Below are 23,696 nucleotides of genomic sequence, written 5' to 3'. Positions count from 1 at the left end.
AAGGCTCTAAAACCAGTTTATTACTTTGTTTTGAAGGATTGTGGAGAATTTGCATAGGGTGCAGATGTTGAGAATTTAGCACTGCCTGGTACCCTTCAAATACTTTGAGCTTGACCTGGGTTTGGTGGTGCAGTGGTTAGAATGCAGTACTGCAGGCTACTTCTGCTGACTGCCGGCTGCCGGCAGTTCAATTCTCACGGGCTCAAGGTTGACTCAGCCTTCCATCCTTCCAAAGTCAATAAAATGAGGAGCCAAATTGTTGGGGGCCAAAGGCCAACTCCGTAAGCCACTTAGAGAGAGCTGTAAAGCACTGTGTATATAATAAGTCTAGGTGCTATTGCTCTTAACAGTGGAATGAAATCACAAGCTGGAGAGAATTGCTTTGAAAATGCATCCATTGGTTGCAACGATTAACAACATACTCCACTGCATGGAATGGTCCACAGATTTCCCCCTTTTTTTTTTACAACTTTATGGAAGAGATGCAGTTGTAGTTTCTGGTTGGACGGAGGAGGCAAAAGCTTCGGAGTCAGAGGAGGCTTATGATGGCAAACCAAAGGTGGGAATGATAGCTTTGGGGCAGCAAACGTTTGACTCTGAACTCTGCGCAACCTTTCTTGATCATTCTCCCTTCTGCTTTAAAGGTGGGAGGCATTTGGAAGTCATAGAAAATGAGATCCAAGCACCATTATATCCCTGTTCTTTGTCTCCAGATTTTTTTTTATTTTTAAAAAAACGAGATTGGGTCCAGGCTTGCAAGATTCTTTCTGAAAAAAAATCAGGGATGAAACCTGCAACTCTGTGCTGCCACGACTCCCAGAGAATTTGGGAGCCACCACAGCCCTTCCGTCTTCTGTCTTTCTTTGCTTCTCCCACCTCTTGCAGCAATGCTTAATCGCTATCTTTGCCTTCAAGAAGAGTGGGGTTTTTTTGGCTAGGAAATAAAGCCTTCACATTGCTGCATGCCATCCTCTCTCTTTGGCATTCTCCTCCCTTGTGAATTTCGAGAACCCCACATCCTTTTTGCCTCTTTCCCTCCCCAGTCTGAATCCATAAGCTGCCTACAATAGGGGACCTGCCAGCCTCCCTTAAAAAGCACCTGGCTTGGAGTGTGCAAATGACAGCATAACAGCCACATCAAATGGAGCCCAAACCAGCATCCCCTGATAAATAGAGATATCTGCCTTCTATTCTACCCGCTTAATCAGATCCACTGGGAGAAAAGCCAAGCCTTTCCTTCTAGGGAGAATTCCTCTCCAAGCAAACTTTCTTACGCTTTCTTTTTTTATCCTCTCCAGATGCTATTTTTTCCACCCTTCTGGCATGTCCACAATTCTACCCCCACCCCAGTAGCTTTGCCCCCATCCTCTCATTGATTAATTAATTCTCAGATTAATTTCCCCCTGGGAACTGGACCTCCCTCCCCCCTCCCTGGCTTCCCTTCATTGCTCCTTCCTGCAGGAGCTTGTGACCCTTTAGCTTAGCCACTTCTTTCCACGGCCTCCCAGGACGGCTCCGAGTGGTCAGTGCTCCAGTGGGTTTGGCTGCTTGCGAGGTTTGTGTCCTGACTGTTCCCAAGCAGGCTAAATATGGTTAACTGGAGTCCCGGGAAACCTGCCCCGGAGTGAGTCAGGCATTGTGCTTCTCTCATGAGCCCCCACCCCATCCTCATTCTGCCTTGGCAACTCACTGGAGAGACTGTGCATTGCATCTCATCCAGACGTTTGCTTGGGGAAGAGTGAAGTGGGGGCCTGAGACAGCTTCGGCATCGGATCCGGGGGTCTCTTGCTTCTCATGTTCCCTGGGAACATGCCTAGGTTCGCTGCTGGGGGTGGTAGAGATGGGGATCTTAATTTTGCACATTTCATTGAGATTTTCACAGAGCAGCAAATCACGTTTTGGGAAGTCTGAGAATCACAACCCTCGCATCAATTGGGGCCCGAGCCACCTCTGGCCCGGGGCTCCTTCCCCTCAAATGCATCTGTAGTTGTTTTCTGGTTTTGCTCTCTGGCAAATGACACCTGATGATACAATCCTTCTGGGCGTTTGGGGGCTGATAACCTTGCGCTCTGTGACGTGCTCCAATTCTCCTTTTAAAGCCATCCGCAACAGCCATTTGGCTTTGTTGCCTCTTTGGCTGGGAGGACATGGATTTATGAACTGTAGAAAGAAATCCTGTCTTTTCTGCCTTTCATCTCCTTCCAAGCAGGATGACCCCGGGTTGCCATGTTGTGAGAAAGGAGACAATGCTCTATCTCTGCTCCCTGTGTCAGGGAGAAGCTTAGCCGTCTTGATCCTCCTCTCTTTGATCGGTTTCGTCTCCTTGTTTAAAGTCCTCCAGGCCTTGGCCAAGAGAACAGGAAGGTCAAACTGTGGCTTTTTGACAACTTTGTGCCACTTTGCATTCCGTCCGGATTGTCCAAGCTTCCCTTCAGGATCTCTCTTGCAAGATTCTTGCTGGAAACAATCTAGAAATTGGTTTTGCTTCTTCTGCTCATTTCTGTTTCTGGTCGAACCTTTTCAGCCCAGAATAAAAGTGGTATTTTGCACTTTAAAAAACCCACATTAATTTAATGTTTGGGCCAAGTGGCTGTTGCTTTCCAGTAATGGTTGCTTTTTTAAGTGTGGTCTGTGTTCTCCAGATCATCCCGGCAGTCGCCTCAACCTGCGCCCCTTCCCAAGGAAGGGTTCACCATCTCAAAAGAATCTAGCCTAAACTTTCTTGAGATTGGCAAGTCTTTCCCATCCCCCAGAAGGCCTTCTTGGTCGAATCTTGACTGATGCAGGCTTGAAGAGGCTGTTCCAAGCTTTGCAGAGATTTCTAGAAAGCATGGGCTGCGTTCGGATGTGATCACTCTTGTTCCCGAGGAGGGGTGGGTGGGTGGACTTCTTCCTTTTTCCCCCTCTCCTCACTTTCTTTGGCAATTCTGGGTGGGCGTTTGGAATGGGGAGAAGTTTTGGCAGAGAATGGATCCTCTATTCCCGGCTCCTCTTCTCTGCAGCCTTTGAGCCATTTAGAAAGTCTTCCCGGGATCCTTGGGGCCTTCTTGCCTTCAATCAAGTCATTGTGTTGGGGGGCTGCCACTATTTTCCTGCAGGGAGGGAGAAATTCGCTTCTGAACTTCGCTCCGGGCTCCAGGCCTGATGGGAAATGCCGAAGGGCTCATTCCATAAGAAGGAAATGAGGCTTCCAAAACAGAAATCCATCCAGCAGTAAAACCCCTTTTGTTTGTGGGTCCACCCTCCCTTGCTTGGCCTGGCTGCCCCTCCATTTGGTGAGCCGTCCCGTCTCTCCTCTGGACACCCACTGCTTCCGTAAGAGTGTTGGCAGCAGCTGCTCTGACGTGCCAGCCGCCAGCCCTTGTGCCAGCTTTGGGACAGCAGAGGAACAAAAGACCTGCTCTCTGACTTGTGCTCAGTGGCACGTGGTGGACATTCCTGGCGCATGAGTTGGTCGTGCAGGCGGAAGTCATCCAGCAGGCCAGCCTGGAGAATGAGAGGACACAATCAAGCTTGGTCCTCCAACAGCAAGCTCTAGCCTTTCTGTCTGTTCCCCCAACCCACCATTTAAAACCAGGTTATTCAACCTTTCCCAACTCTGGTTTGGCCTTGAGAATAGCCAGCATTGGTTCCTAGTTTTATAGCATGGAGCCAGCATAATTTTCAAGCTGAGAGAGTTCTGCTCGTGAAGGACTTTCCAGTGCTGGATGGTTCATGAACTGAATTTGCTGCTAGAAATGGATCGACCTTCATTCACTCCAGCCCCAGAAGCACTGCAGATTGAAGTACACCAAGCAACGAGAAAGAGGGGTGCAACTAGGAACCGGTCACCCCAAAAACATAGGGGTCCCTAGGTGGCTGTGCACAGCCTTCACTCCTTGTAAGGATTTAACAGGTGGATTCTAGAAACCTTAAAGAAGCTCCCAGATCCTATAAGGTGTGATCTTTTTTTTCTGAGCCTGACAGATTCTCCGACCTTGTTAGTGGAAGAACTTAATGATGGCAACTCTAACCATCTTGAGCTTAGATCCTGTGAACATGGATCACCTGTACAGCAGTCAAATACTGAAAGTGTTCGGAGAGATGTAAATTCTGCTTATCTTGCTTGTAGGTCATTACTTCGTTGGGTTGAGGCACACACATCATTTTTCTCAAATGTAGCTTCCTACCTTTTCTAGCCCTGTGGACAATTCGGCTTCACCTGCATTGTGGGCTAATCTGTAGCCCATTTCATTGATACACATCGTAGCTACCTGAGGGTTGTAGGGACGTAGAAAGAAGCACCAGCTAATTCAAATTGAATCAAGATTGTTGGTTCTGGTTGGTAAGGTCTTCTTCTGAGATTTTTCACCTTCCTGTTCTTTCTTCAGTGTGGAAACCAGGTGCTCTGTGGCTTTGCTAAGAACCTTTTCCGACTTCACGTTCCTCTTTTTCAGCACCATCTCTTGTGGCTTGGAGGCCATTCTTTGGAGACAGATGGTTGGACCTGGAGAAGAGGAGAGTTGGCTTAGAGATGGGAATTGTTCTTTCTTATTCCATAGGACATGGAATAAGTCTTTTCAGTGATGATCTTTTAGGATGGTCTTCTAGTAGGAAGAGCAGTGGAACCAGAGAGCTTTGCTGGAGATGTTCAATGGAGGTGGAAGAGCCATCGGGGACACTGATATTTCAATTCCTGTGCTGAGTAGGGAGGCTGGATTTCATGGCCAGGTCCGACTGTGATTCTCTCTTTTGTGAGTGTGGCTTGTAAATTGACTGCAATACCCTGATGGAAGTCCTGTGCGGCCAATGGAAGCAGTCTATTGAGTTCTTCAACATGCAGGTGGGACTATTGGTTTGAATTGCAGTGGTAAGAGTGATACGTTGGCTCATTCTGGGTAGAATCCTACAAGAATTTCCCACACCTCTTCAAATTTGGCCAGAATGGTTTTCTCAATATCAGCTCAGTGTCAACCAATGCCTCCATCTGTCTTTTGCCAGTCTCCTGAAGGCGGTTTCTCTCCACTCTGCTGACTGATCCTGAATCCAGCACATCAGGCTTCCCTTGATTATTCCCACTTCATCAGATCTGGATGATTTAGACGATTCTTTTGGAGTTACCATCCATCCTTTGGGCTGAGCTGCAAAACCTGTGACACCTTCATTGTCTGGAGTGAACCGGAGTTCACAAGTGACAAGAACCTTCTCCCAGAGGTCCAAGAGTTGATGTTTTATGCGCTGAAGCTTGTTTTCTTCTTCGGGACCAAGACTTATCAGCCTCCTCCAAGGCCCTGCCCTAGCACTGGATCAATTGAAGCTGATTACTTCTCCCCTGGATTGTGGCCAGCACCTCCATTACTTGCCTGGGGCTGGAAACAATCAAACCATCAGTGAGCAGCCCTTGCTTCACCCATGGAGATCTTTTGAGGACTCATCAAATGGGGTGGATGGAGGGGAAGTCATCTAGATGTCTACCTGGATTGTTCACTCAGCTCCTTTTTTCTTTTCTACTGGTGTCCAGCCCCATCCACACCTCTGAATGAGTGGTGCCCCCCCTCTCTCTCTCTTTATGTCTCTCTCCTTGCAGCGTTCAGGCCCAGAGTCTCCACAGAGGAACAGCACACAAACCAGAGCGAATAAGTAAACAGAACAAACTGTTGAAGCCTGTCCAACTCAATGAGCCGGGCTTTGTAGGCTGGTTGCATGGAAACATCACGCCTCATCATGTTTCACATTTGCTTAGTGCTGAAGGTGATCTGTGCTTACTCTGGGTCTGTCTCTGGTGATGTCCAGCCGGGCAAGGATGTTGATTTTCTTTGGGAAGAGACAAAAGCTTTCTTCTGGGCTACCAGAGAACAGACTGTTTAAGGAGCCACTAAACCATTGCATGTGCCCCCCCCCCCGCAATTCTTCCACAAGTTGCCACACCAAGCCAGTTTCCATCCATGGGAGGATGAAAGAAAAAATGAAGATGGTGGCCATGTGGTCACAGCAAAGAAGAATCAACTTTAGAGCTTATGTCCATGGCTGGTTCTTCTTCTGGTTTCTTTTCAGGGCTGCCCATCTGTGCTGGAATGGGTGTATGCTAATTAAGGCTTAAGAACAAAGCAAAAGCCAAGATGGCTTATCGCAACAGTCCAGGACAATTTTAGAAGACATACTCACATTCAAGAAGCAAGCAGTAGAAGTGTTCTCGGACGTGTCCATCTGGGACGAGGTCATCTTTAGCTGGGTTTTTCCTCATGGCGAACTACTCAAGCCACGTCCACGTTTTAAGATGTGGGAAGCTGATCTCCTGTTAGCTGAGAGTTCCAGTGGTCAAATGGTGGTTTTCATTGGGCCTGTTTGCCTGTCAAAGCGATTATCCAAAGACAAAGGGAACGGAGCAGAGTGCACTTACCCCATTCCTCCAACACTGGTTTCCTCAAGTTAAGTGGTTGCCATGTTTATTGACACCTGGAATAAGCTTCTTTGAATTCACCTTGAATCCTGGTGACTTTCCAGACACACCCGTGTAACTTTCCTAGCAGCGATATGGAAGCGGTTTGCCATTCCTTATCTTCTCCAGAAGTTTTATCTCATGCAACTCCCAGTCTGACCAACACCTGTGAGACTTCCTGATAGCTTCCCCTCAAAGACTACCACATGTGGCTTCATTTGGCTTTTTCTAGATCAGGCAAGGATGTGGAGTTCCACCATCTTCTGGATTGATCCAAGTGCTCCAGGCTACCTAGTTGGTGGCCCAACCTGGCTGGCTGGTCATATTCATCTTGCAACCCAGAGAATTCTCCACCCCTTCCCAATTTATAGCTTGGTCCTCATTCATGAGAATCTCATTATGGGTTTGCCAGTCCTTCATGGCTGCTTTTTGGGGGGTGAGGTGATGTGGTAGATGGGATTCCCAATCTTCTCCTTGCTACAAAAGCTCATCTTTGGGGGAGGAATATTTAAAAATTAATGCCTGCCCCTTATCCTTACGTCAAGCCTGATGGCAACTCCCTAGTGAATCATCAGCTCTATCAATAGCTGTTGTTTAATCTAGCCAAATAAAACCTCCATATTTAGAAGGTTTGAATGTCTAATGCAGCTTATTACGAGGGCTGTGGCTTCTTGGGGATTGAGAACATAATGATGCAAGAAGGTCACTGACCCCTCGGATTTTTCTCTCAGTCTCCTTTGCTTCTTGCCTTCCTTGTTCAGAGAAGTTGGATTCTTGCTATATGACAGCCTGGGTATTGTCAGGAATAATTTGAGATCCCCTTCCATGATGCCAGAGGAAGAATTGAATCCCCCACCTGCTAAGTACAGCAATCGCGCCCACTTGGTGGATGCCTGGAAACCCAACAGATGTTCAGCCAATGCATGGGTTCCTCTCCAAAGGGGAGGGGGAAGGATTGTGGGCCACCCAAAAGAGCTGGGCAGAGGAAACAGAGCTGCTGGGGAGAGGCCTCTCAAACAAGAATTGTTTTGTGCAGGATATTCTTCCTGCAGCTTTGCACCTGCTCCCTTGCAGAGTTCCGGGAAGTTTCCTGGTTTTGAAGTTGATGGGAATGACCTCCTCAGGGCTGGTTTGCAAAGAAATTCAACCGCTACCCCCACTTAAAAAAAAGACAGAGCCAAAGAAGGTTATATTTTGGAGAAAGTTTTGTGATCAAGCTGGGGCACTGAAGATGAGAACTATGGGATTTGGTCTGATTCACTGGAAGGCCTACAGGTTGAAGGCAAGAAAACATGATGGACCATTTTGGTAGAGAGGTGCCTTCAAGGGCTTGAATTCATCCTGCAGAAAGGGGTAAACCTCCTAATTGCGGTCCTAAGTCATGGTGTGTAGGAGAAGAAGAGGCTGAGTTGGAAGGTGGGGTTAAGTGTGTCATCAGTTTGAAATCATTGCGTTGTCACAAAAGACCTAGGTCCAGCCCCCCCTCCCCCCTGAATGCATTGATCCTTATCTAGTGCCAAATTAGCTTTGACTGTTAGTTGACTAGATCCTTATATTAGAGGTAGCAACAATAATGCTTTGAATTCAGTGAACGCCCCTGGTTACTTGTGCCTGACATGGTGGCCATTAAATGGTTGACTACAGGACTCTGCAAATGCCAAGTGCCCAAAATGGGATCATGTGAATATGGAAAAGGGAAGTGGCCATCAGAACTTTTGAAACTGGGCCATAAGTACCTCTGGGGAGTATAGAATCAAACACAGGACGCAAAAATAAAACCAATAATCAAGATTCACTCCAGTTTTTGCAGCAAGCACTGGATAGCCACCTGTCTGAAATGGTGCCTGGCTGAGGAATTCTGGGAGTTGAAGTCCACAAGTCATGAAAGGGCCAATTTTGAAGACCCCTGGTCTAGGGTCTCCTTTCTGAGCATGGGTTGGACCAGGAGACCTCCAAGGTCCCTTCCAGCTCTGTTCTGATTGATTGATTGATTGATTGATATTTATTCAGTGCGCCCTGGAGGAATTTCCTTCTAGAAAATTGAGATGGGATTCCTACGGGTGCCTTCCTACTTTTCAGGAAAGAAGGAGAAAGTGATAATCACACATTGGCAAAGATAACAGATGATATAAGCGTGAATAGTCCTAATTAGCAAACCTCAAGTTATTCTCCTGCCCATCTACTCTTGCTATCCACAAGAAACAGTTATTGTCTTGAAAAGGAACGTTTCAGTTGCGTTGCCATAGCAGTTCTGATAAAATGGACTGAGAATTGAGGATGCCAAGGTTGTGCCAATTAGCATGTAGTCCTTCTATATTTATATCTTCCTAACATGCTTTCACTCCTCCAAAAGATGGTTTTTCCTCACAGGAGGTCTGTTATAAATTCACACAGTCACTAAGTGACTGTCATAAGTATCTGATCTACCTACTAATCTACCTGTAGAATTGATTTTCCTAATAGGGTGGACAGAGCCAGATGCTCACGGCAGTCCTATGGAAGCTAGATAGGTGTGACTGTAGCCCTTAATTCTGGTTTTTTTTTCCTCCTCCAGGAGATGCAGAAGCAAATGTAGAAGTTTCCATGCCAGATGTGGTAGAAGCCGAAATTGGGGAAACAGCTGTAATTAACTGTGAGTTCTCTCTCCCAGAGAACAGCAGCTACGCTTACATCAACTGGTTCACTGTAAGTAAACAAAAAAAATCAGATTTTGGGGGTGGGGAGGTGGAAGAAATGTTGGTTTCCATGAAGTACCACCAAGGGTGGAAAGGTATGGAAACTTCTGAGGCGCACAGAGCTCTAGGGCTGCTGTGCTGCCTCATTTCTGCCTCCTGTTCCTGTAGGCTTATCCTTTTGTTATCGTGTCTCTCCGTTTTCCCTTTGCCTCTTTTGAAATTCTAACTTTGGCAAATCTTCCTGGAGCGTAAAATGGTGTTAGCACCACATTTGATGGTTCCAGAAATAAAGAGGTTTGGGTTGTTTCAAAGTTTTATCTTCTTTTATCTCTGGTTTTCATTGATTTTATTGGCATTTCTTTGTGGGTTGTGAGCTGCCCAGAGTCATTCAGAGTCAGGCAGCGTACAAGTTTAAAAAAATACTATTGCTGATAATAATAATTCTGGGAGCAGCAAGCAAGGGAACAGAAAGGGTTGACTTCTTACCTCTTCTACATGGTTGATTTTTTTTTAAAAAAAAAAGCTTTAAAATGGATAAATCTTAAAGACAGGTTGGCTTTTGTATAAAACGGGACTAAGCATGTCTCTTGCAACAAGAAGTTCAACACTGCCCCCGTAGGACGATTTATTTTATCATTTACTCCGAAGGAAAATTCTTAGCCCTACTTTTATGGAAGTTTCAGTAATGCTGAGTTTGATTTCTTGGAATGTGGCTGCCTTCCCAAAAAGGTCAAAATGAATATGTTGGTGGTTGTGGTTTTTTTACTAGAATTGCTCTGGGTTATAGTGCAGTTTTAGGATTACGATTAGCACAACTGGATCTAGAATTTGGGTTGCTTGTTAAGTGAATCACATCCAATTTTACAACTTTTTTGCCACCGTTGTTAAGTGAATCACTGTGGTTCTTAAGTGAATTGTGGGGTTGTTAAGTGAATCCAATGTCCCTTCTTGACTTGGCTTGTCAGAAGGTTGCAAATGGTGAAGACAAGACCCCGGGATGCTGCAATCCTTGTAAATACACGCCTGTTGCTAAGCCCCTGAATTTTGATCCCATGACCATGGGGATAATTTGATGGTCATACGTGCAAGGAACATTGTAAGTCCCTTTTTCCATGCTGTTGTGACTTCAGACGGTTGCTAAACAAATGGTTGAAGGTCAAGGATTACCTAGAGGGGTGCTTGAAAATCCTGGGTCAGTTTCCCAGTAATCTGGCTTTGCTTGGAAAAATGCAACAAATTCATCTTGGGGTGGCCCATATCTCCAACCATACAACAGGGGTGTATTTACAAGGGTTGCAGCATTCCGGGGTCTTGGTCAAGGTATTGGCAACCTTCTGACATGCCAAGTCAGAAAAAAGTTGTAAAACTGGATTTGATTCACTTAACAGGAAACCCAAATCTTAGATCCAGTTGTGCTAATCCTAAGCCTAAAACTGCACTATAAGCCAGAGTAATTCTATTAAAAAAAACAATGTATTCATTTTGATGCTCTCGCATCTTCTCAGTCTTCAATCTTGGCTTGGATGCAACAGTGTAATTCTTCCCAGCCGTCACTTGGTGGATTTCAGATCAATCCCATTGCATTGTCTTGAGTCTTGATTCTGGGCTGCAGGTGGAGAAGACAGTCCCCCAGGAGGAGTTGGCCTCAAATGGCCCACCTCTAGGGGGATCTACACAAGGTATGATCCAGATGCAGCAACCATGGTTGGAACCCATAAAAAACAGACTGAGCTTCAGATTTCCCACGGTGGTTGGTATCTTGACTGTTTTTTGCCCATCCTCTGTGGACCCTCTGCAAGTCATCTCTGTCCCTCTCTGTCCTGACCCCTCTCCCATTTCTCTTGCTCACCCCCTTTCTTGGACTTTTCAGGGGGGAAACATGGCACGGAAGAGAATCATCTCCTTGATCCAAGACAAGGAAGACTGGGCAGAAGACCAGTACAGAGACCGTCTGAACATTGCCAAGGATTTCTCCCTTGCCATCAAGAAGGTCACCCCGCAAGATGCCAAGCTCTACATCTGCCAAGTGGGGCTCGGCAGCCTTGGTGTCAGCGAGAACCGGACCAAGCTGCAGGTCTCAAGTGAGTGGTCCACTTCCATTAACCCGTATCTCAGATTCAAGGGATTTGCAAGGAAGGTCCAAGCGGTGGAAGGCATCTTCCTTCTGCCACACAGCCTGACCTCTGTCTTGATGCTCTTCTCTTCCAGAAGCCCCAGAAGCCCCCGAGTTTCAGCTGGCGAAAGACGGATGGCGAGCTTCTGAACCCACGCTTCAAGAGGTAGGGGTCGCTCTGTGTTGCCTGGATGTTACGTTTCACATCTCTGCAGGGGACTTCACCCTAAGATTTGGACCTCTGTCTGGTCCATCCCCTGCTCTGAAGGCATCCAGCTTCTCTTGGAAAGATCCAAGCGGAGCAGGGAGAAGTCAGAAAAATGAAGGTGACCATTCCGCAAAGGCCCACTTTTTAATTTTAATTTTCTGTAAGGTGGTTGCACAGCGGTGAAGCCATTCGGGGCTGGTGTTTCCTGACATTCTGTCTTTTTAACGTCTCACCTCTGAGAGCTACGGAATAGATCGTACCATTCTCTTTTCCTCCAATATAAAAAAGTTTGAATACAACATCAAAACTAGCAAGAACTAGCATTTGGAAGGGAGAAAGAAAGAAGAGAGAAGAAAAGAGCAAAAACGAAAGGCAGAATTCAAAGGGAGGGGGAAAGAAATGACCTCCAATTTTCTTTTACGGAGGTTTTAAGAATAAATCTAAGTTCCCCTCTGACTCTAGCATTGCTTTCAGTTATAATCTACTATTTTTATTTAAATTCTCGAAAGCAGGTATCATGAATTCCTTGTTTTCTGTTTCCCACAAATAGTCAATAAGGGGTTTTAAATCATGCCCTTTTTGTGTGGTCTCTTTTTAATTTAATTCATAGAATGGGATAAATTTGGAGCATACACACATATGTGGGGACAAGTAGAGAAAAGTATTAATTTAATCTCTAGAAGTCCTTGGAGCACAGGAGGTAGGCACACAATAATGGGGCAGATATAATTGCATAAGCTGCATAGAAATCAAATCCCTTAGATAAGGTGTGTTCACCCGTGGCCACTTTAAGACTTGTGGACTTCATCTCCAGCTGGCTGGGGAATTCTGGGAACTGAAGTCCACAAGTCTTAAAGTTAGCAAGGTTGGACATCTCTGCCTTAGATGATGGTTGCCAAGGGCAGATTTCCCCTTTAGCTCTGTAAAAAACGTTTCTACCTCCAAATTGGAATTTGAACCCTGAACCCATGTTAATTATCTGAGCTGTTCTGAGCTGCCAGGCCTGATCTTGTCAGTGTTTCTGTTCTTCAGATAGCCACCTGTACTGCCCGCAATGGCTTCCCGGTTCCAAGCATCGTGTGGTACAAGAACAGGGAAGTCCTTCACCCCAAGGATGAAGGTATGTCTTGTTGAGGTTCTCCAAAGGTCACCCTAGAAATGGAGCCAGAAAAGGGCTCACAAGGTCATCCAGGAAAAGGAAGGGCCCTCTTCTAAGGTTGGCATCTTGTGATCCAGGACAATCTGACTGTCTTCTTCTATTTCCTGTCCTGTGGGCGAGAACAATGCCATCTGATTCTGGATCCAGGGGAAACTTGTTTCCCCAACAGTAAGTGTTTGGCTCTTTGGGGTGGCATTGAGGATGATGGCTTTGGGGGCCCATCTCGGCTGAAAAAGAAAGAGGTTAAGGATGAAGCAGGAGAAGATGAGATGGAAATCTTTTGACTTGGGAGCAGGAAAGACCAGTGTTTCAACCTTCAGACTCTGCCCTATGGGAATGATGGCTTAACAGTAGGCAAGACTTCCAAATATGACAGATTTGGCTAAAACACAGGCGTCTAACCTTGGCAACTTTTGAAGACTTGTAGACTTCAACTCCCAATATTCCCCAGCCAGTATGGGGAATGGGGGGATTCTGGGAGTTGAAGTCCACAAGTCTTCAAGTTGCCGAGGTTGGACACCCCTGGGCTAAAACATGGTTACACAACTAAAGGAACTTCTCCTTGTCTGAATGTACGATGCCGTCCTTGATCCGCTATCTCAAAAACGGGATCGATTCAATGTGACTGATCAAATGGATGAGCATTCCTGGGTGGGTTACCACAACTGTTTTTGCCACACTTTGAACCTGATCTATTCCACTCCAGGTTAGTTATTTGGAACAAGGCTGACCTCATTGCTTTCGTCTTTTTTCTCCACCAGAAATAGGGATCTACCCGACTGTCATCACGGAATCCAGCGGCCTGATCACTGTCCGCAGCATGCTTTCGGCCCGAGTCACCAAAGAGGATCGCGAGGCGGAGTTTCACTGCCAAGTCAATTATACCCTGATGGGGACAAACAAGACCGCCGTGTCAGAGAGCTTCAAAATCAACGTTTTTTGTAAGTCTGGGCTCAGCACTTGGGTTGGGTGGGTCCATAGGAGACGGCGCTTGGTAACGCTGGCAATTGACCTAGATAGTCCTCAACTTATGACTACAATAAGGACCGGGATTTCAGTCACAAGTCATTGCGGTCGTAAGCTGAGTCACCCTGTCTCTGGTCCCGATGGGATGACCATTTTTTATCACAGTCCTAAGTTGAGTCTCCCCAGTTGTAGGTCAAGTCATGTGATCATGTCAAGTTGTGGGTGCAAATCCAGCTTCCCCAGGGTGTTTTCATCAGAAACTGGCAAAAACAAATCCCACAAATTGTGATCACAGGACTACACAATGCTGCAACCAATCATAAATGTGAGCCAGTGCTGCCACCTGCTGAATTATAGAGATTATTAATTGATTGGTTTTCATGCACACAGAAAACACTGTGTGTCTGACAAACAAACAATAATACTGATTATATTTATATATATGTATGTATGTAAAAAATGAAAACAAATATTTATTTATTTCTATCCAGTTTTCAAGATAATGATTTTGCCAAGGCAGCTTTCACTGCATGTAAAATTCAACCAAGATTTTTTCTTTCCCAAAAGTTACCTAAAACCTTTCCCAGGGGGACATTCAATGGGGCACCTGAAATAAATCATAGGAGGAAACGGGTTCAGGATGAAAACTACTCAGGGAAATCTGAATATTTTTTACTATACTTCCCATTCCCAGCCTTGCTGAGGAAGCCAAAGTGGGCCTCAAACCCCATAATCCATGGCAGCTTATTGCAGAAGACGGATGGTTCTGCTCTGCTTTTCTCGTAGATGCCACCCAGAACCTCAGTTTTATACTGGACCAGTCTAACCAAGAGCTGAAGGAAGGAGACAACGTGACCTTGGTCTGTGAAGGTGATGGGAATCCACCTCCTGAATACACTTTATTCAAGACGGAGGTGAGCCTCTTATCCCAGACCCCATTCCAACTTTGCCACACATCTTGCTAAACCATGGAATGACTAACTGCAAGCAAATCAGGTAAGATTGTACGAATGCAGCCTTCCCAGCTTGACGGAGCTGCTTATACACATCAGACACACCCTGTTGAATGGCTTACCAACTCCTGGAGGAACTGAATCTTGGAAACCTTTTCATGGAGACCTAGCTCTGCCACTACCCTTTCTCTCTCTCTCTATTTATTTTGTTTATTTATCCTACGTGGGCAAAATACTGTCACCAAATGGTGACTGCAAGGTCGAAAAACAAATGATCCAACGTATGGAATCCGAGTGCCACAACAGAGCCCATAATGGAAATTTTTTTCTGATTTCCTGGCTGTGACAAATAAAGTGAAAAATTGTATCTGCAATCTAGGCATTCATTTCTAATATTTTAGGCTTTATGTTTCATATTTTGTATTTTTAATCTCTTGGGTTTTTTTCAAAATGTGATGTGAATGTGCCATATGATTGATTAGGTAGGTAGGTAGGTAGGTAGGTAGGTAGATAGATAGATAGATAGATAGATAGATAGATAGATAGATAGATAGATAGATAGATAGATAGATAGATAGATAGATAGATAGATAGATTAAATTTATATGCTGTTCATCTCCCTGTCAAGCAACTCTGGGCGGCTTAAAAATGTCATAAAAACAGAGCTACAAACATTAAAACATTAAGGAACAAATAAACAGAATTTAATTAAGTTAAAAACCAGATTGCTGTGGGAGGGAGGTGGGATCTCCTTCCTAGTCCACCAACCACCTCTTTTGCCCTAAACAGGACACACAATACCCGTCTCCAGACGGGAAGCTGTCATTTCCCAGCGTCATGAGAAATGACAGTGGTCTCTACTGGTGCAAAGCCCTGGATTTGCACACTCTTGAGGAATTAATCGCTTCGGTGGATCTGATGGTAAACTGTGAGTAGTTCTCCCCTCCCAGTGCTCATTTCTGATTTCAAAGGACAGGGACCAGGCTAGCTTCTTACTGGGAACTTACAGGTCTAATCCCAAATTACGTCCCTTCCTTTCGAGCAGAGATATACACTGCTGGAATCCCAGGAAATTTCTAGATTGTTGTAGGCACTTTGAAAGTCTGTCCCTTTTGAGGCTAACTAAAGATTGGGCTCAGGGTTAAGCCTGTTTCTCTCCTCCAGACCTCGATGTGCCCACCATCTTCCCAGCTGGACCCCAGGAACCAGTGGAAGGAGAAGACCTGGTCCTAACTTGCTCCACCACAGGATCTGGATCCTTGAAATTCCAGTGGCAGAAGGTAATGCTGCAGGTGGTGGTGGTGCCCAGTGGGGTGGCTAGGCGACTGTGGGGTAAAGGTGGGCTGCAGTCGACAATTTTGGAGGGAAAGGTGGTGGTGGGCAAGGCAGGGATGCAAGATGGGTGGAGTTCATTTCCATTTTGTGAAAGATGGGAGGTAGCTGTGAGCTGGAAAAGGAGAGGGAAAGAGACAAAATTCTTAGGAGGGAAGGAATAAAAAAAAATCTAAGGAAAGGGGGACCACAGGGTGTTTTTTTTAATTCTAGAAAGGAAAGCTCATTGCAGACGGTGCTGTCCTGAACTTGACTTCCATCACCTACGAAAAAATGGGCAATTATACCTGTGTGGTGACAATGCCAGACTTCCCCGACTGGGTGCGCTCCCGGCACATTTTCATTGCTGTTCGAGGTAGGCACCATAGGGCACCCAGTAGCTCTCACCCCTTTCTCCCTTGGGCACTTCTTGGACCATAAGGCAGTGCCCGGCATCTGCCCATTCTCCCCTTTCAGCAAAGCCCCAAAGGGTGCTTCTGAAGCAGAATCTGAGCGTGCAGGAAGGTGAGGTGGTGGATCTGACCTGCAGCTTCTACTCGGTCCCTCGAATGAACATCTCCTGGAGTACAAGTAACGGCACGGTAAGTGGCTCCCTCTGGCCTCCCGCCTTGGCCAAGTTCATTCACAGAGGGATATTTCTCTCTCTCTCTCTCTCTCTCTCTCTCTCTCTCTGACTCTCTCTCTCTCACACACACACACAGACACACACAGATTTCTGCTTTCCAAAACATTTGATTCTCCTGCCCACACTGGCTAAGATTATGTCAGCCATGGACCAGCGTTTATCCCCCTTTTCTTTCATTTGTTTATTTCTCTTCTTTGCAGTTCTCTGGAATGGGGTAAAGCAGCGTTTCCAAATCTCAGCAGCTTTAAGATGTATGGACTTTCCCCTGGCTGGCTGGGGGATTCTGGGAATTGAAGTCCACACCTCTTAAAGCTGCCAAGATTGGGGGACGCTGCTGTAAAAGCAATGATATAAAGGCAGTTCGGGATTGTATTGTCTGTTAGCCGGGTAATTCTTCCAAAACAGACCCAAACTGGAGTAGGGGCGTAAAGAGAATCCAACAAAAGAAAAATTGGCTTCAAAATTGGATGGATCTAGCTTGGGCTCTTGAGAAAAATATCCCAGTGTGCAAATAATACCCCCTGGCCATTGTTGTCCCAAGTGAGAATTTTGAGCTGGTTTGTTGATCATCCCTTCACTTGTTTTCTTGGTGGTCCCCGGTATTCTCAGCAGCCCTCAAAGACAATAATTGAAAAGAGCAAGGGAATAAATACTGCTAGTTTCAGAGGCTTCACCTGTACAGGTACTCCTTGATTTACAACCATAATTGAGCCAGGAATTATGGCCACAAGTCTTGATACTTGTAAGCAGGCTTGGGGGGGGGCAGGGGGCGGTTTTGCGGCATTCCCCAAGTGAACGCTGCAGTCATTAAGTGAATCCATTGTTTTCTCCGGACTGGGTTTGGCCAGAAAATTGGAAATAAACACCAATTTCTGACAAAAACATCATAAATTCTAGTCAGGTGATTGTGGGGCACTGCAAGTGACTCTAAATGCAGTCTGATTGCCCAACATCCAAAATGCAGTCACGTGACCATAGGGGGAGAGGAGTGACAACAGAATTTCAAAACTGGGTTGCAAGTCCGTTGAAATTTCAAATGGCCGCTAAGTGACCGATCATAAACCAAGGACTATCTTTAAGGCTTGTTTCCTAGGACTGCTGATCATAATTTCTCGCCTTCTTCCTATTTAATACTAACAACAACTAACCCACTGTTGAATTCCCCACAACAAAATAGGAACTGTTCCATCTTTTTTAAAGGTGCACACCTCCAGACGGAAATACCACCACAATAGCACTCTCTCCGTGTTGGTCACCAAGGAAATCCTCAAATCAGGTCTCAACTGCAGTGGTGAAAATGAGTTGGGGTCAGAGAATCAGCACTTCCTGCTCCGTAAGTGGTTCCCCCCTCCCCACTGCAAGAAAAAGGTCTTGATGGCTCAAAGAGTTTACTTAGCGTGTCTCTTCTTCCTTTCAAGGGCTGAAAACCAAAGACCACCCCGACAAAACAGGTGAGTGCTTCTCCTTAGACACCATCAAAAAAGGCATTGCAGCAGGAACTCCACTGCAGCTGCGTTCTTGGCTTTGGGGGGGGGCACCTTCCCTGCAGACGCCCCATTTGTAACTCACAAAAGAGGCTTTGGTGAAGAGTTTTGCGTGCCAGCTGGGGAGTTGAAGTTCGCATATCTTAAAAGCTCCGTCATAAGTCGTGGCAGTTGTAAAAAGGAAGATCAGACATGTGCTCCACCTGATTTTTGAGGTGGTCATTAAGCAAATACTGCGGTCGTAAAGTGGCTGCAGTGGTACCACAATTGTTAAGTGAACCAGAGGTTTGCTGTTTTGGGTTGGTTTTGTCAAAAATGAGAAATGAACGCCGGTTGTCAACAAGTCTATTGTAAGACGCAGTCACGCGATTGCGGGACGCTGCAAAGAGCTATAAATGCAGCCGCTGTTGGGTGCCCGACATTTGGTCACACGGTCACGAGGTGGGGCAGCTGTTGGAACTTTGGAACCAGGTCTGGCATAGGTTTGAATGGTCCCTAAGTGAGCAGCCATGAAGTCAAAGATTACCTGTACTCTAGACGAAAGCTTGATCCCTTCATGACCAGGATGAAGTTGATCCATGCCTGCGTTGCAATTGACACAGCTCTCGAACAGTGCCACTAGCAAGGATCCCACCCGGACATTTGTTTTAGGGGGTTCTCCAGCCCACCCTGGGACATCTGATATGGCTTTTCCCTCTGCTGAGCCCCCCTCCACATGAGGCTAGTGCAGGAGACCTGAGCAAGGCTCCTTTCCCAAATGCTGCCGCTTGTTCATGCGTCAAGTGGAACCCCACCAAGATCAGATGTTCCATTCCATCTCCGCCTCCTTTCCTTTCCAGAGACCATAACGCAGGACAGCAAAGGGGTGATCATCGTGGCTGTCATCGTCTTCCTGATGGTCTTCGCCATCCTGGGGGCCGTCCTTTACTTCCTCCACAAGAAAGGCAAGCTGGCTTGCGGACGCTCCGGCAAACAAGAAATGTAAGTTGGGAGCATTTCCTGGGAAAGTTCCCTTTGTCTGTCCATCTGAGGCCACATGCTTCCCAATCTCATTGCGCCCAGCAACAGGCAGCTTCTGAATGCAGGGGCGAGGGGTGGGTGGGCAGGTGGCTTCATTGGCTTCTGCTCCCTTGCCCCCCACCCACAGCAGCAATCGGGAACCTCCATGTTCCCCCTAATCCCTAATGGTCTGTGAGGATGGCCTTGATACAGGAAGGAAAGTCAAAGGCTAGACAACTCTCGTCCAACAGCTATCTCAGTGGGAACCGTGGGAAGCATTAACCAGAGGGAAACAGGAAAGTAGAGGAATACTTTCGGACTTACAAGATTGACAACAGCCCTTCAGAGCTGTCCAGACAAGAAGCACCAACCACATGTACCTTTATTGTAAGCTGACCACAACAGAATAGCAATAGCGCTTATATACCACTTCATTGTGCTTTACAACACTCTCTAAGCGGTTTACAGAGGCAGCATATTGACCCAACAATCTGGGCTCTCATTTTACTGGATGGAAGGCTGAGTCAACCTTGAGAATCTTGCAAGTCTGAAAGTACTTTCCCCCTCCTATAGTTTTTAATTTTGCCAAAACTAGGGAGGGTCCCTTCTGAAATGCTTCCTGCCCGTTTTTCCTTCTGTGGAGCGAGATGCCTTTTGTTTAGTCTGCGATTCTTCCTCCTTCTGTCTCCCGTGGTCCTTCCCACAGGCCTCTTTACATTAACAAAGTGTCCAACTGAGCGAAAGTGCCTCTTGTGGGTCTTTCCAGCTGGATTAAGCAACTCTGCCCTCACGCGAGAAACAGGGAGCAGAGACAAGGGTGCCCCTTCCTCTCTGACCTGCAGCATGCCCCCTCCCCTTGCAACGCCCTTCCCCAGAGCCCCATCTGGATCTGTCTCAACACTGTCACACTCCTCCCTCCTCCTCCTCCTCCTCCTCCTCCTCTTCAGCACCAGGCCCGAAGCACATAAAGATGAGATTGTAGTTGAAGTAAAATCAGATAAACTTCCTGAAGAGGCGGGTCTTCTGCAGGGTGCCAACGGTGAGAAGAGATCGCCAGGTGACCAGGTAGGCAGCTCCTGCAGCTGAAAGGGTGGGGGGTTGCTTTCCTGCAGTGCCCTCCTTCCGTGTATCCGGGGGGAGCAACTTTCATCCATCCTCCCCCTCCAGATCGGTGCCACCATTTGGGGTGCAGATGGGCTGTCAGCAAACAGTTCCTTCTCGTTATTATTAAATTTATTTGCTGCCCATCTCGCTACAACGCAACACTGGGCAGCTTACAGGATTTTTTAAAAAAGATTAAAATCCTCAATAATACGTATTCCTAACCCCCAAAAATGACAATACCGTCAAGGTACAATCTTGCCCCAAAGATCAGAAACCCAGACACCCATTCCTCCTTTGCAGTTCACTTCAGTTGCATCGTGGCTTGGAGGCTACTGGGCAATTTAATATGTAGTCCTCAGCTTACAACCAGAATTGGAACAGGAATGTCTGTTGCTAAGCAAGGCAATCATGCCCAATTTTTGCACCCTTTATTTTGCCATGGTGGATAAGCAAATCACTGCCATCATGCAGCCATTAAGCGGATCCAGGTTCCCCCCCAGCTGACTTTGTTGGAAGCCAGCTGTGAAGGTCAGAGGTGACCTCGGGATGCTGCAACTGTTGTAAATACATGCCAATTGCCGTGCCTGAATTTTTATCACAACTGTGGGGATGCTGTGGTGGTTGTGAGAGCGAAGGCTGGTGGTAAGTCACAAGTTTCGGCACCATTGCAACTTCGAACAGATGCTGAACAAATGGTTGTGGACTACCGGCAGAGCGCAAAGCACTTTCCTCTGTGAGCTTCTAGCTTCTAGCGCAGGGCTGCTCAAGTTTAAGGAGGTGTGTGGATTTCAACTCTCGGAATTCCCCAACCAGCATTCTGTAGAATTCTGCGAGCTGAAGCCCACGCATCTTAAAAAGTCATCCAAGCTGAGAAATACTGTTCTTGCCCATCTCTGTTTGGGGCTGCAGTTCTCCCCACCGTCCCATCAGCATCTCTCAGCAGACGCCAACCCTGCAGGCAAGGCCTTCCTTGGCAGCCAGAAAGGCGGGCCTTCGCTCTGAAGCCCTACTTTTCTGCAGTCACTTCGCCCTGGCACCCACTCGGGCTGGGATCACGGAACAGGTTGCAGAAGAACTAGCTGGCCCTTTTGCCCAGCGTGGAGGGTTTTCTTTAGGGCTGTGCCGTGGGAATCCAGGCAGGTTTGGTTTCTTTACCCCACAGGGTGCAAATGCAGGTTTGACATTAGAGCAGGAAACAGGTTGAGCGCATTCCGCAGACGTGCCTCGCTTCAGCATCTCCCTGGACTGCAGCTTCCCTGCTTCTTTTGAACCCAGAGCCGGCTTGGCAACCTTCTGTCCTCTCCTTTCCGGTGAAGGAAGAGTGGGTCGTTTGCAAGAGTCCAAAACAAAAAAAGCCAGCATGTGCTTTTTTTTTTTTTTTGCCCTGTCTTGAAACTTGTCACTTGCTCTCTCGTTCACACACTTGCTCTCCCTGTGCTAGCAGCAACCTGAGAATTGGGTGAATTGGGATCTTTAAAAAAAAAAGGCATGCTTTTCTGGATCCTAATGCAAGATCTTCCTCTCTTGGCTCTCAAAGGGAGAGAAATACATGGATCTGAGGAACTGAAGAGAGCTGGCCGTTTTCTTCAAATTTTCTCCTGCCCCCTCTAAAACATTCACCCCACCCCCGTCATTCAGACACGCAGTAACCAACAACGCCCAGATGGACCCAGTACGGGATATTCTGCAATCTGGTCTTCTGTCTTTTCAAGGAGGATGTTGTTTTTTTTCCCCAAAGAAGACAACAAGGAAAGGAAAGGTGGATTGATGCATTGTAATTTCAGAGCATTTGTGTTTAGAGGGTGGGCAGATCTGTGCTGTTCTGTTGTATGTTATGTGTTTGCATTCCGGGTTTTAGAAAAGAAGGGAACAAAAGGTTTTTAAGTAGGCACAATTTTAATACTGGACAAACCCGTCAGTTCAGAATTAGAACTGTTACACCATTAACACCCAATTTGTAAAGCCGGAGCACAGGATAATGGGTAAGGGGTCTTTGTTTCCAGTAAGGAGGTAAATTGAAACGTTCGTTTAAAAAGCATGTCAAAGACGGAGAACGGCTGAAGTTGAACCGAAGACGCGAGTCTCGAAAGTGAAAAAGGAAGAAGCACATTTGAAGTTTTTGTTTAAGGACACTTGCGGGGGAATTTGTTCGGTTAGTAAGTGAAATGTTCTTTCTGTGGTTCTTACTTAGGATAGAAACATGGCAATGCTTTTCAAACTTGGCAACTTTTAAGAATTCTGAAAGTTGAAGTCCGCACACCCTAAAATTGCCAAGTTTGAAAAGCACTAGAAGTTTTTGTTTTTTGTAAAAAGTGTACAGTCACATCTTCTTATCAGAGATCTCCAGCTAGTCCCCTCTTCCCTCCAGCTCCAAAGAAATCCCTGCTCATGTCCACAGCCCCAGCCGTAATTTTTGCTAAGACCCTCAGCAGCGCCCACTTCTCCCTCGGCTGCAACCAGAGAAAAATTAGGAACTGGAGAGGCGGTTCTTGGGTTTCTGTTCAGCTGGGATCCTTGGAGGAAGAGGAAGAGGCAGTTGCCACTGCCAGAGACCAAATACAGAGGAAGACGTGTTTAGCTGCTCTGGAGTGTTGATGGATGCCTCAGAACCGATCCTTGCTGGGAACGGACAAGATCCCCATGTGGAAATCAACTCATGCCTCCTCTTTTCCCTTTGCCTCCTCCTGGCTGCTGTTTCCTATTTTCACCTTTCTAAAATTTGAAGCTGGGAGGAAAGACCCTACATAGCAGGGGTGTCCAACTAAGACCTGCGGGCTTCAGCGCCCAGATTTCCCCAGTCAGCATGGCTGGCTGGGGGGGGGGGAAATAGCAATAGCACTTAGACTTATATACCGCTTCACAGTGTTTTACAGCCCTCCCTAAGCGGTTTACAGGATAAACATATTGCCCCCCGCCCCCCAGCAATCTGGGTCCTCACTTTACTGACCTCAGGAGGATGGAAGGCTGAGTCAACTTTCTGGGAATTGGAAGTCCACAGGTCTTAAGAGCTATCCAGGTTGGTCAACTCTGCCCTATAGTAAATATCTTGCTAGAAAACAGTAACTGGTTAAATGGGTTAACCAAAAAGGTGAGGGGCTGCTGTGCTTTACATGCAAGTCAGGAGATGCCAGAACGGAAAGCTTTTGTTGAAGATATACATATATTTTTTGTTGACGTGTGTGTAAATTTAAGAGTGTCTGAGTTGCAGGGTTTTATATATATATATATATATATATATATACATACATATATATATAAATGGAAAATAAAGAAGCTAAAGAAGTCGTCAAGAATGGCCTCTTGTGTACATGGAGATTGGAAAAAGGAGAGTCTCGGGGAATGGCTTTGGTTATTTTTAAATCAGCTGGGTCAAGAGGAGGGCAAGAGAGGTTTCCTGGTGCAAGTGTGTCTGTTCACTAGGAAGGTGGCCTCACCCATTATCAAACAATGCACAACAGACAAAAGCTGGGCTTTGTGTGTGGCCATCAAGTCTACCAGCAGTGTCTAGACAGGGTTGTTCAACCTCAGGAACTTTAAGATGCTTGGACTTCAACTCCCAGAGTTCCCCGAGCCAGCATGGCTGACTCAAGGAAGTCTGGGAGTTGAAGTCCACAAGTCTTAAAAGTTGAGGAGTTTGGAGAGCCCTTGTCTAGAGTCACG

At 46.5% G+C, this 23,696-nt stretch overlaps 1 protein-coding gene across 1 annotated transcript in view; it reads left to right on the top strand.

Moving 5' to 3' along the window:
• Positions 1 to 23,607, top strand: part of MCAM (melanoma cell adhesion molecule) — a 28,530-nt gene extending 4,923 nt beyond the window's left edge. The window contains exons 2-16 of the mRNA XM_081333632.1: positions 8,973 to 9,103; positions 10,964 to 11,174; positions 11,302 to 11,372; positions 12,447 to 12,534; positions 13,335 to 13,514; positions 14,326 to 14,453; positions 15,282 to 15,420; positions 15,657 to 15,772; positions 16,038 to 16,179; positions 16,281 to 16,405; positions 17,650 to 17,782; positions 17,868 to 17,900; positions 18,773 to 18,914; positions 19,880 to 19,997; positions 21,574 to 23,607. Coding sequence (XP_081189758.1) covers positions 8,973 to 9,103; positions 10,964 to 11,174; positions 11,302 to 11,372; positions 12,447 to 12,534; positions 13,335 to 13,514; positions 14,326 to 14,453; positions 15,282 to 15,420; positions 15,657 to 15,772; positions 16,038 to 16,179; positions 16,281 to 16,405; positions 17,650 to 17,782; positions 17,868 to 17,900; positions 18,773 to 18,914; positions 19,880 to 19,997; positions 21,574 to 21,603 — 1,787 coding nt within the window. The 3' untranslated portion in view covers positions 21,604 to 23,607. The remainder of the gene's footprint in view (positions 1 to 8,972; positions 9,104 to 10,963; positions 11,175 to 11,301; positions 11,373 to 12,446; positions 12,535 to 13,334; positions 13,515 to 14,325; positions 14,454 to 15,281; positions 15,421 to 15,656; positions 15,773 to 16,037; positions 16,180 to 16,280; positions 16,406 to 17,649; positions 17,783 to 17,867; positions 17,901 to 18,772; positions 18,915 to 19,879; positions 19,998 to 21,573) is intronic.
• The last annotated feature ends 89 nt before the right edge of the window (positions 23,608 to 23,696 follow it).

Source organism: Vipera berus, assembly GCF_964194415.1.
Source record: "Vipera berus genome assembly, chromosome: 8".
NCBI classification, from domain to species: Eukaryota; Metazoa; Chordata; class Lepidosauria; order Squamata; family Viperidae; genus Vipera; species Vipera berus.
The sequence above is the reverse complement of the archived record's forward strand: the minus strand, read 5'-3'. Positions and strand labels throughout refer to the sequence as shown.